The sequence below is a fragment of the Artemia franciscana genome, chromosome 13 (assembly GCF_032884065.1).
Source record: "Artemia franciscana chromosome 13, ASM3288406v1, whole genome shotgun sequence".
Classification (NCBI taxonomy): Eukaryota; Metazoa; Arthropoda; class Branchiopoda; order Anostraca; family Artemiidae; genus Artemia; species Artemia franciscana.
Window position 1 is genome coordinate 2,245,523 of NC_088875.1, and position 13,420 is coordinate 2,258,942.

At 34.0% G+C, this 13,420-nt stretch overlaps 2 protein-coding genes across 7 annotated transcripts in view; one reads left to right on the forward strand and one right to left on the reverse strand.

Moving 5' to 3' along the window:
* Window positions 1-13,420, reverse strand: part of LOC136034377 (phosphatase and actin regulator 4-like) — a 205,137-nt gene that overhangs the window by 31,008 nt on the left and 160,709 nt on the right. For 5 of the 6 annotated variants that reach the window (XM_065715525.1, XM_065715523.1, XM_065715522.1 and 2 more), the window contains 2 exons: window positions 13,193-13,362; window positions 539-651 (listed from right to left, as the gene is read on the reverse strand). In XM_065715525.1, coding sequence (XP_065571597.1) covers window positions 539-651; window positions 13,193-13,362 — 283 coding nt within the window. The remainder of the gene's footprint in view (window positions 1-538; window positions 652-13,192; window positions 13,363-13,420) is intronic. The other variant, XM_065715524.1, reaches the window with a different exon arrangement.
* On the forward strand, window positions 3,330-11,211 carry LOC136034378 (uncharacterized). Its single transcript, XM_065715526.1, has 2 exons — window positions 3,330-3,393; window positions 8,726-11,211. The coding sequence occupies exon 2, from the start codon at window positions 8,735-8,737 to the stop codon at window positions 10,151-10,153; it is 1,419 nt and encodes a 472-aa protein (XP_065571598.1). The 5' UTR covers window positions 3,330-3,393; window positions 8,726-8,734; the 3' UTR covers window positions 10,154-11,211.

Here is a 13,420-nt window from a genome sequence, read left to right on the forward strand (position 1 = left end):
GCCTTTGGTTTTCAAAAATGCGCTATCCATTAGAAAGACAATGTGTCTAGGATGTTACGCTACCCAAGAGGATATAAGACGTCCCAAGAGAGTCCAAAGGAGGTCAACGCAATAATCGGATTAGGTCGCCATTAGATAGTTAGAACATTATAAATTATAAGTAGTGGCGGGTTAAAACATAACAATTCTAAGATATTTGGTCCACACAAGTAGTCTCTCCAATTGAAATAATCTCTCCAATTTTGCCAAGCAGCATTTATGTTTCCGTCTTCTGTGGCATTCAAGAGGCACCAGCTGCGCATTCCTGAGCTCATATTCTAAAAGTTTCCTTATAATCCCTCCCAGATTGACTATTTGGAAGTTCCTCAGTTCAGTTTCAGCCTCCTGAATTCCTGCAGGACAAAAGAAAGCTGAATAGAGAAAGGAGTATTTTGTGTATTAGCCAACCAAATGATTACGGCGTTAGTAGTTTGGCGGCTAAATATTCATTTAGTTCTTTAACATAAGTTTCGCCATGGCAATAAAAACAAAAACTTACCTAGACGTGTTTCCATCCCTTCCAGTAATGGCTTTAGATTCTTGAGATGGCGTTGGAGTATTCGTCTGAGAATTTAAAATATTCTTATGTGCTGCTGTTCCATTCAACTTTTTCTATAATACAAAACAAGGAGAAAAGAATTTCAAGTTTTTAAATAGTTATTTGGCGCTTAACGCCTAATTACAAATGTACATAATAAAAGTATTATTTGGCGTTGGATAGTTTTTATCAATTGTGACGAAGTCTCTTTATGATTAAATAAAATTTAATCAAGAAATAAGAATCTTATTTCCAGCTGTTCCATTCAACTTTATCTACAGAACGTAAAAGTCATACATAAAATGCTCTACTTTCTTGAACGACATATAAATGGCACAATAATTTTACAACTTACTAATTTTAAAATACAATAATTCAATCATAATTATAATAATACTAAAAAAAATTATAGCAAATAAAATTATTTGCTGCTGCATACCTTATAATAGTTTAAACTATTAGAATAAATACTAGGCTTTACATAATTGATACCAAACCGTAATAAAAAGGAAAAAAGTGCCATATATATACATATATATATATATATATATATATATATATATATATATATATATATATATATATATATATATATATATATATATATATATATATATATATATATAAATGTACTACAAATAGTTTCTTATCCCCACTGACTTTCTATTTATGATTCAAAAGAAATGAAAATATAATAACGGTTAACACTTTGAGTTAAGACAGTGAACGTTGAGAAATATTCTTTTTACACATACATTAATAGAAGTCCAAAAATGTTGTATCGACATCAAAAAAGCTCTTAACAATGAAAAAAAACCCTACACTATTCAGTTTACACGTACTAGGAAATAAAACAAAAAGATAGAAAAAAATACAAACACCATGCAAAAAAAAAAAAAAAAAAAAAAAAAAAAAAAAAAAAAAAAAAAAAAAAAAAAAAAAAAAAAAAATCGCAACTAATCTATATATATAAAAATAAGTTGTCTGTCTGTCTGTGTGTCAGGTGACGTCATGTTTCTGTGTCGACTGACGTCATGAAGTTAGTTGTCGTCATTTTTGCTATGACGGTGACGTCATTAACGGTATTTAAGACATTTGTTCACGGAAAAATGTTTAATTGTAAAATGACTGAAGAACCTACAATGGCAACAGCCGAGGAAGCTGCTCAAAGAGTTTATGCCAAAAAACTTGCTGCTGATAGAGAAAATAAGAAAAGAAAGCGTTCCGAGGAATCACAAGAACAGCAAGAAAACAGGCTTGCAGCTGATAGAGAAAGTAAGAAAAGAAAGCGTGCCGGGGAATCACAAGAAAAGCAAGAAAACAGGCTTGCGGCTAAAGAACGCAAAACCGCGCAGTTAGATGAAAATCCACCTGGACAGCGAGAGTCAAAACATATCAAAACTGAAAATGATAGCGATGATGTTTGGGATTTTGACTTGGATAAGGTCATCAATGCCTACCAGATTTAAGTTAAAAAAACAAAGGTTCGTCGATAAGTACTTCATTGTGACGCTGAAAAATAAAGAAGAAAAAGAAAACTGAAAAAAGAAAAAAGGTAAAAAACAAAAAAAAAACTAAAAAGAAAAAACACTCAAAGAGAAATTACAGACGGGGACACAAATGACGACCGAGACAGAGGGAATATAAGTGACGACCGGGAACCTCAGAGAGAAATTACAGACTGGGACACCCGGACACAAATCACGACTGGGACACAGGGAATATAAATGACGACCGGGACACAGGGACACAACTACAACGGGAACGCCGGGGGCACAGGCGGGATATATAAATGACGACCGGGACACAAGGATTGTTCGAATAGAAATTACAGACCGGGACACCGGGACACAAATGACGACCGGGACACCGGGACACAGGGAATATAAATGACAACCGGGACACTCAAAGAGAAATTACAAACTGGGACACCAGGACACAAATGACGACCGGGACACAGGGAATATAAATGACGACCGGGACACAGGGACACATCATTAGAATAATGAGGTATAGATCTGAATACGGATTGTTTTTCCCATGGACAATTATATGTTGCATGTTCAAGAGTCAGTAAACCTGACAATCTATTTATATGCACAGACAATGGGACAGCGAAGAATGATGTATATTCGCATGTTTTACGTAGTTAAAAACATATATTTATATCTATCTCTATTCACAGGTGGGACACAGGGACACAACTACAATGGCGCGTAACTAATATGGCGCGTAACGACTTACGCGCGCGGGGGGGCTTGGGGGGGGCGCGAAGCGCCCCACCAACTAGGTGTTGGGATGGCGCGAAGCGCCACCCCAACAGCTAATATACTATAGTTGTTTTCAAACATATATGATGTGATGATTCAAACACGACAACAGTTAGGGAAAAGAATTTTTTTTCTTACAGAAAACCATTGTTTCAAACATTGTTTCCCCAAGACAAATTTATAGACTACCGTCTCACTGATCAATATCTCACCTACCAAAATTGATCCAAAGTATTTCCAAAAGCAAATTTCGGCATCAAAATACAAAAACTGAAAAATAAATGTACAAATTCACTGAATTTTCTATAGTTTTGTAGATTTGTAAAAATTTGTATCTTTTTGGCTCCAAAAGACGTACAAATTTTGGCAATCTCTCTCTGAAAAAGGTCCGAGTCTTAAAGACGACAAAACCTTTCCAGAACACTGCACATCTTCAAAAACCTTTTTTTTTTTATTTGACCAGAGGTTCAGTTTAATAAAACCCGCAACAGGGAAGACAACTTTATTCAAGACAGGATTGATTAAGACGCAATTTTATTATAGAGTGTAAGTACTGCACTGTTCTTTTTTATTTTTCATCATACTTTCTATACTGTTTCCATTTCTTAGAAAAACACTTCTTCTTCCGAAAGCTTCAACTTCCATTCTTACACTTGGATAGAATAAAATTCTGAACTGAGAATAAAAGAAAAATTTTTCATTCAGTGTAAGTACTGCACTGTTCTTTTTCGTTTTCTATCATACTATCTACATTATTTTCACTTTTTAAAAAAGCAAATGAAATTCCGAAAGATTGAAATTTCATTCTTAACCTTTGAAAGAGTAAAAGTTCGAACCAAGAATAAAGAAAAAAAAATTCCATACAGTTTAAGTAATGCACTGTTCTTTTTTGTTTTCATCATACTTTCTATGTTGTTCTTACTTCTTAGAAAAGCAAATGAAAGTCCAAAAACATGAACTTTCATTCTTACCCTTATAAAGAATGAAACACCGAAACAAAAATAAAGGAAAAATGTCCTTAGAGTGTAAGTACTTCACTGTTCTCTTTTGCTTTCCATCATACTTTCTATGTTGTTTTTACTTCTTAGAAAAGCAAATGTAAGTCCGATAGTACGAACTTTCATTCTTACCCTTAAAAAGAGTAAAGACTGAACCAAGAATAAAAGGAAACATTTTCCACAGAGTGTAATTCCTGCACAGTTCTTTTTTGCTTTCTATCATACTTTTTATGCTATTTTTACTTCTTAGAAAAGCAAATGAAAATGAAAGTCCGAAAGCATGGACTCTCATTTTTACAATTGGAAAGAACAAAATTCCGAATCTGGAATAACAAAAAGAAAAAAAATCCATAGCGTAAGCACTAGACAAATTGTAAGCGTAAGCGTAATTTTTTATTCTTAATAAGAACAAAACGAGACACCTGGAACAAACTGAGTTAGAACGAAGCCGAAAAATAAAAATAAAAGCAGGGCAGGTCCTGTAATCTTCCTTTTTGTTGTTCTGCCATAGTTTCTATATATTTTTTACTTCTTGGAACAAAGTCTTGAAAAACAAAACCAAGGGCTTCTTTGAAAAAAACAAAACAAAAAAACTCAAAATCTAAATTCTCTATACTGTGGAATACTATGAATTTTTCTAATGAGCCAACAAGTGCAGATGAAAGGAATATCAACCAATTCTTCTTATTTATATTAACTTATGGTTCTTATTCTTATCATATTTATTCTTACATTCTCATTCTCTAAGTTTCATTTATTCTTACATTCTCATTCTCTAAGTTTCATTTATTCTTACATTCTATTATATAACATTCTCATTATCATTCTCATTGTATTTACCTAATTTCTCATTCCTTTTTCTTCAAAAAAAGAATGTTTTCAAAAATGATTAACAAGGGACGTAGGGACTTCATAAGAGATGATCGGAATCAGGGATTTAGGCGTATTTACATAGTCTTTGAATAATGCAATTAATAAAGCAATTTGAATATACATAACCTTTAATCTAATTGAATCTAATTGTAATTCTTTTTCTTTTTGTTTTAGCAAATGAAATATCCACATCATTCTTTAAATGAAAGTTAGGGTAATGGAAACAATAATGTATTATAGACATGCACAAGCAGAGGGGATGTAATTGAGCCCAAAAACAACCATTTTCACATTTCTCACTCCCCCTCCTTAGTAAAAGTTGTTAACCCCTCGCCCCCCCCCCATTTAAGGGTTGAAGCTGTGACTATAAGTGCAGTTGGATACTTATCTCAAGGAAACCATCCATAAGTTGAAGTGAATACAACGATTCGGCCTAAGCTGTGAAAAAGGTTTCTGCCTTATACGATATGAGTTCTTTTCCTCCGCAAAGCTTGCTTTTGTCAGTTTGTACATGAAATTAGTTACAAATACACTATTCTGGCCATTCTTTCAAAATAAATCATTCGGATTAATTAAAGAATACGTGTTGATTGCGGTTGAGCGTCAATACAAAGAAAAAACCTAATCAATCTGATATTGCTTTACAATCAATAGACTCTATTAAACACATCAGAACAATAGACAATTTTCTTAATTTCTTTTTCTTTCTTTCTTCATAGAAAAAAGTGCACAACAGGCTTTTTATCAAGGGGGCTGAAATTGCCAAGGTTTACTACTAATTGTACTTATTTAACGTTGCAAGCCCTTGGCTCATCGTGGTGACAAACTTGGCTCTAGAAAGGGTCTATCCACAGTTGATGGCTTGATGATCGACAACCACTCTAGACCCACCGTCTGCCATACTTCTTAAACCCGCCAAGTGACTCCAGGTTGAACTTGAATAGTAGATATCCAAGTTTTTCTTTGACCAGTTGCTAGGTTCCTTCCTTACGGCGACGCGGGTACCTTAAGAGTTTTTATTCTAGGGATTCCCCCTAAAATGTGGATTTTTGAGTTCTTCTAGGGGCCAACTTTTTCATTCAGGCATTTAGGTATTTGTACAAGTCTTCTGGATTTTTTTGAGGAATTTCTTGGATCTCGGTTCTTAAAAATACTCTTCCGAACCGAAAAAGGAAAATGGGAAAGGAAAATTTCCGTTCCATTTTTCCAGAAAGCTGGTAGTCTGGACGCACCATAAAGGAAGTTAAAGATCTTTTGCACAGTCGATTCGGAAGCACATTATGTTTGAATGCTTGCCTATGCTGGATAGAGCCTTCTAGGAGACGACGATACCAACAACTAAAGTGACCCAGAAGTCAAGAGACCTAGAATTCTCTTAACACTACTAATATTTTTAAGAAAACATGGTAAAGGAGCAGACTAGGGATCCCTGCTGTCAAAGGTGCAGAGGGACTGCTTAATTAATCCAGGAGTTGAAGAAGGACTATGTAAAGCCAACAAATCTGGCATCGGAAGAAAACTTGGTAAATGTGCAGTCTAAAGATCCCTGCTGTCAAAGGTGCAGAGGGACTGCTCAATTAATCCAGAAGTTGAAGAAGGACTATGTGAAGCCAACAAATTTGGCACCGGAAAATATAAATCAAAACCAATCTTATTTAGTCGATAATGTTACTCGTTCATCTTCCCCCTTCTTTACAGGTCAAAGGCCCTTTGGGAGAATAGTAAAATGTAATACCGTATGTATATTTCATGATGAATAAAATCTTACAATAAAAAAAAGAAAAAGAAAAGGAGAGAGAAAGGAAAAAAAAAACGCAAAGCATAATTTTAAACGTCAAAATACTAGATTTTGGTACAAGTAAAGGTCTTGAGTTTCAAAATAAGTCGTCTTGAAGAAATTCTATTAAAGATCAGCAACAAGAATTTTTTGGAAATGGGAAACTTCATGAAAAAAAAGGGAAAATTTATATTGATTTTGGCATTGAATAAAAGAACTAGTTTTTTAACTGAAAGTAAGAAGCAACATTAAAACTTAAAACGGAAAGAAATTAACGTATATGAGGGATTTCGCCCTCTCGTCAATACCTCGCTCTTTAAGCTAAAGTTCGAATTTTGTACCAATTCTTTAAAAATGACCCCTGAATCACAAAGGTCGTTTAATTAGAATAAATAGCTCTTTGAAAGTACTAAAAATAATTTAGCGTAAAGATTTCCCCCCGGGGAAAACTGCAAAAACAACTACGGTTCCCAAACCGCTTTTAGAAGAATTACGAGCCAAACTCTTATTACATTACTTCATGCATCATGGAATCAACTCAACTATAACTCCACTTGCATTGAAAATCCATGGTGAATTTCCAAAGAAAAAAAATATCAATCCCAGAATCCTTTTTTGAAATTTATTGGTTCTGCCTCAAATAACCCGTTTTCTAACAAAACCAAAAGAAAACAGACTATTAGACATGGACAAATAAAGGGCAAAAACAACAGTCAAAGAGGAAAAATCAATAGCTGTAGAAAGCGCAAAGTCATCAGTTGTTCTCGAGGGAGAAAAGCATGGAAGCTCCGGGATATAAACCATCTCAGTCACCGGAAACAAGAATGATGACAGCATTATTATGGAAAGTAGCTCATCCTTCAAGATAAGAGCGGAAAGTCCCAATGGAAATAAACAACATTGTAACGAATCATCAGTCCGACGCGAAGTCCCAATAGGTCGGAAATTTGAGGTTGGGACGTGATGAGTAGTTACAAAATACTTACAAAACTGATTAATATACCAGTTCATAAACCACCCTTAATACTAAGAAAGAGATAAAAAAACATTACTGAAAACTTCCATAGCAACTCTAGAAATTAACAAGGTTGAAATGAATAACCTGCACGAACATGCAAGTGCGACTGATTTTTTTCGAGGGGGCGAGGGTAGTAGAAGACAAACTTTATTTGACAATTTGAATAGGAACTTTGACAATTTGAATGGAATTTCAAGGGGGCAGGTCTCGAACCCTACCCCCCTCCCCCTCTGCATACCTCCCCGAACACGCCGTTGCTGACATACTCAAGGAAGTACAGCTGCTTGAGCCAAAAGGGGTGCGTGAGGATTGCCAGAAAACCACCATGGCCAAATGCAACACAACAATTATAATTTAACGCTACCTTAAACCTCCATTAACACCTCTAGAAATTAACAAGGTTGAAATTAATCACCAGTACGAATAGGCACATGCGCAATATTTTTTTCAAGGGAGATGGGAGAGAGTAGAAGACAACATTTATTTGGCAATTTGGACAGGAGCTGTCCAGAAATACAGGAAACTCGAGTTTTCAAGGGGGTCGGGCCTTGAGGCCCCCCCCCCTGAAAACGTCCCTTAGCACGCCTTAGAAGTCAAATAGCGTTAAATGATAGTTGCTGGAGCCAAACAATGTGTGGGGATTGCGAGAAAAATCAGCATAGCCAAATACGACCCATAACTTTTTTTTAAAATTAATTTTCTTCCTAAAATATAACTCATTTCGAGTTTCAGCCATTTGCATCCAGATTTTTAAGCAAAAAAAAGCTAAAGGAACTGCAAAAATAGCTAATATTCCTCATGTAACATATAACATGGGATGAGGGAGAACTCAAGAGGTCCCTAACAGAGAATCATTTACATTTTGCATTTGCTCTTGCGCGCGGTTACAGGTAAAAAACCCCCACTAAATTCTGATGTAACTATCAATTTTAGCGCAAATTTCAGCAGAACCCTTAATTTTCACAGGATTTCTTCCCTTAAAACCCAATGTAAATAAGATACTCTCATCATTCCAAGAAGATGGGCTGTGGGGAATGACTCAGAAATTTTCAAAGGCAATTCTGCCATTTTTTTTTCTCTTGTGTGCTGTCATGGACCAAAAGCTAAATTCTGACAAACGATACTTTTACCGATACTTAATTATCGATACTTTAAACGATACTTAGTTAAGCAAAACAAACCATTGACACTCAAAGGATTTCTTTTTTATAGGTTAAAGAGATGTATCGCACCAAGTTTTGTCCGGGTAAACTTCTGATATTGATGACTATTTTGTCATTACTCAGTTTCATCTTAAAGAAAGAACAACATGTATTAAACCCAACATCCAATTCAAGTACTAAGAGAACAGAACAGGAGATGTTTGAAAGAGAAAATCCCTACTTTCCGTATGAAGCTTTCAAAATGAAAAGATTTGTCAGGAATTGCAACCACTTTCCAACATTTCATACAATCTCATTTGATAACAGCTACTGGCAAGTGGCCAACTTAAAATCGACAACCATTTACATATTTAGCGCTCATTTTGATAACAGAACATACCCCACAATTCGAGTCTTAGCTGAGACAGTGGGTAGAATTAACCAATTGACAACAAAATGTTATTTATGGTTCAGTATAAACCGTGCACCAGTAATAACAGATATCAAATTAACGTATTTATATGGCAAGCCTAGTTTCTATACTAAGAAACACTCTCTATATACATTTCCTGTAGTGATATCGTGCCTCATTCCAAAGAGAGATAATATACCTATATCCATTTCAATTGCAGAATCAAACTGCTCCCGCATTTCAAACAACATTAAAATATATTCTGCAAATTCAAACGAAAAGAGTGGAGTTAGTGTTTGTCTTAAAGGACTGCAATACAATTCAGATATGTCAAAACAACTCACCGAGTGGATTGAAATAAACAAAGAACTTGGAATAGCAAAAATGACCTTTTATATATACAATATCCACCCAAAAACAAAACAGCTATTAGAGAAATATACTGAATCGGGTTCAATTGATATGCTACCCATTACAATCCCGGGTCGCGTACCCAACACATATTTCATGAGGAAAGAATTGTTTGATGCAACAGTTAGAGCATGGGTACATGAAATAGTCCCAATTAATGATTGCTATTTTCGCAATATGAATATTTACCAATATGTGTTAGTGATAGATATTGATGAGCTTATAGTACCCAAAAAACATAGAACTCTAACGGAAATGATCAACTCTATTTCAAACAGTTTCACATCTCTGTCATTTTCGGAGGTGTACTTTTGGAGCAACAATACAAAATGTATAGAAGGTACCTCCTGTGATTTGTATTATTTTCAAAGGACCTTAAGATCCCCAAAATATTTTCTTGACACAAGGGCAAGCGGACATTATAAATCGCTTCACAATACAGACAAAGTGGTATGGGTCGGTCATCACTATGAAGGTGGTTGTGTATCAAAATGTGAAAGGAGGTATGTTTCAACAGACATTGCTCACAATCAACATTACAGAGAGACATGTGAATTGGAGATTCAAAGTGAATGCAATAACAAATATAGGAACGGTTCATACGACGAAAGATTATTGTGGAGATATATGGACAGTGTCATTATCAAAGTTGCAAAAATGCTTGAATATTTGTGAACTTCCCCGCCAAGCCCAAAGACAAAGAGGCTTTCATCACATATCTGGTGCAAATTTTAATCATTTTATTATAATAACCATTATAATAAAATATCTAGTTGCCGAAAGGTTGTTCTTATATATCTATATATATAAAAATAAGTTGTCTGTGTGTGGATCTGTGGATGGATCAGGTGACGTCATGTTTGTCCGCATATGACGTCTGAATTATTTCACACTAATACAAAAGAAGAAAAAAACTAAAAAAGGTAAAAACTACAAAAAAAACTAAAAAGAAAAAAAACTAAAAAAGCTAAAAAACTAAAAAAAACTAAAAAAAGGTAAAAATCTAATAACTAAAAAAAAACTGAAAAAAATAAAAAAAGGCAAAAACTACAAAAAAAATAAAAACTAATAAAAAACTAAAAAAGCTAAAAAACTAAAAAAACTAAAAAAAAACTAAAAAAAGGTAAAAAACTAAAAAAAACTAAAAACTAAAAAAGAAAAAAACTAAAAAAAAGGAAAAAACTGAAAAATAAAAGAGAAAAAGAAAACTAAAAAAATATGAATAAATATATATAAAAATAAGTTGTTTGTGGGTTATGTCTGTCTGTCTGTCTGTCGAGTGACGTCGTGTTTGTCCGCATATGACGTCTGAATTATTTCACACTAATACAAAAGAAGAAGAAAAACTAAAAAAGGTAAAAACTACAAAAAAACTAAAAAGAAAAAAAACTAAAAAAGCTAAAAAACTAAAAAAAACTAAAAAAAGGTAAAAAACTAAAAACTAAAAAAAACTGAAAAAACTAAAAAAAGGCCAAAACTAAAAAAAAACTAAAAACTAATAAAAAAACTAAAAAAGCTAAAAAACTAAAAAAACTAAAAAAAGGTAAAAAACAAAAAAAAACTAAAAACTAAAAAAGAAAAAACTAAAAAAAAGGAAAAAACTGAAAAATAAGAGAAAAAGAAAACTAAAAAAATATTAATAAATATAAAAAATATAAATATAAATATAATATAAATTAGCAATCAACAAAGCACCGAGACACAAATGACGACCGGGACACAGGGAGTATAAATGACGACCAGGACATAAGTAAAAAAAAAAAAACTAAAAAAACTAAAAAAATGGTAAAAACTACAAAAAAACTAAAAACTAATAAAAAAACTAAAAAATCTAAAAATCTAAATAAACTAAAAAAGAAAAAAAAGAAAAAAGGAAAAAAATAAAGGAGAAAAACAAAACTAAAAAACGAATGTATATACAGACCGGGACACCAGGATACAAATGACGACCGGGACACAAGGAATATAAATGACGACCGGGACACAGGGACACAACTACAATGGGGACGCCGGGGGGCACAGGGGGATATAAATGACGACCGGGACACCGGGACACAAGGAATATAAATGACGCCCGGGACACTCAAAGAGAAATCACAGACTGGAACACCGGGACACAAATGACGACCGGGACACAGGGAATATAAATGACGACCGGGACACAGGGACATAACTACAAAGGGGATGCCGGGGTGCACAGGGGGATATATAAATGACGATGGCGACTCAGGGAATGGTCGATTAGCAATCACCATCAACAAAGCTCAAGGGCAATCATTAGAATCATGAGGTATAGATCTGAATACAGATTGTTTTCCCATGGACCATTATATGTTGCATGTTCAAGAGTCGGTAAATCTGACAATCTATTTATATGCACAGACAATGGGACAGCAAAGAATGTTGTATATTCGCAAGTTTTACGTAGTTAAAAACATATATATATATATATATATATATATATATATATATATATATATATATATATATATATATATATATATATATATATCTATATTCACAGGTGGGACATAGGGACACAACTACAATGGCGCGTAACTAATATGGCGCGTAACGACTTACGCGCGCGGGGGGGCTTGGGGGGGGCGCGAAGCGCCCCCACCAACTAGGTGTTGGGGTGGCGCGAAGCGCCACCCCAACAGCTAGTATATATATATATATATATATATATATACGTATACAATATATACCTAAATATATACAAAATAGTTTTGTGCGAAATGCCGCCTTCGGCACTAGACAAAACTGAGTCCTTTATGAGACAGATTTAAATATTAAGTACACAACTTCCGAATGCTTGTTTAATGAAGAAAAAGAAGTTTGTGCCGTCCGTAAGGCAACAAAGTTATTTAATTTATATTAATTTATAGTCAGTTAAAAAAAACGAGATATGTGAGTTGCTCCACCCAAAAAAGATGTACTTTCTAGCAACGCTATAAAACCACGGAGGTAAGTCTAAATCCTTAAAAAAGATGGGGGTAATCCCCCACGGTTACACCCTTTTCAACAATGCAATCTTATTTGCTTATGCTTAATCTCACAAAATATACAATTTAAATGTAGCATTATTGAATTCGTACCAAAAATGGTTTCAAAAATACTAGTTGACCTTTAGATTAGTAACAATTTAATACGAAACTAGTTAATAGTAGGTAAAAGGTAGGCAAACGAAACTATTTTTTGACGAGGCCTAGTTTCGGCTGTTGATTGCCCTGTTCTAACCAACGATGTAGCCAAGAACTTCCTATTGTGTTTGACAAAGGAGCGGAGCTGTATAATAAACAAAAGAAATTTGTTTTTCACCATAGTCGATAGCTTTTAAGATTGGTCCTAAGATCCATTCCAAATGGAAAAAAAATGGAAAAACTGGAAAATGGAGGTACAGCAATTAAGTCTCAATTATTTGACATCAACACTCCCTGGAAATACATCCTCTCACCAGCTCATTTAAAATATATAAATATCTATGCAATATGCGTAATGAATATTCACAAATACATGTTTCTCTTAAAATTTTCGCAGTATGTTTAAAAAACATATGAGTAAAATTATTGTGTAAATAGAATGCATAAGAAGATAGGAAAACAACAATAAACATTCGTAACGTATCTAAATAAATATCCAATTTCATATGTCCAGACATGAAGTCGTCATTTCCCAATTTTGAAAAAAAATTGAGAATAAGTATCTTACCTTCAGTGCAGGTTTTAGTGGCACTGCATTTAAATTTGGCTCTTTTGCTGGAATTTCTTCAATCCTGTTTGTATCCATAGATGGATCTGGATGACCAAACGTGAGACCATAGGCGTCGTCGTCTGGATCAACGTCATCTTCAAGCTCTTCGTCATCATCATAATCGTCATCTAAAGAAGACAAGTAGTATAGAGCTATACAAATGAGTTTTGACTCAAAACATCCAGG

Bases quoted from the DNA above. Each gene is read 5' to 3' on its own strand.
- LOC136034378 (XM_065715526.1), top strand. From the start codon at position 8,735: ATGTATCGCACCAAGTTTTGTCCGGGTAAACTTCTGATATTGATGACT.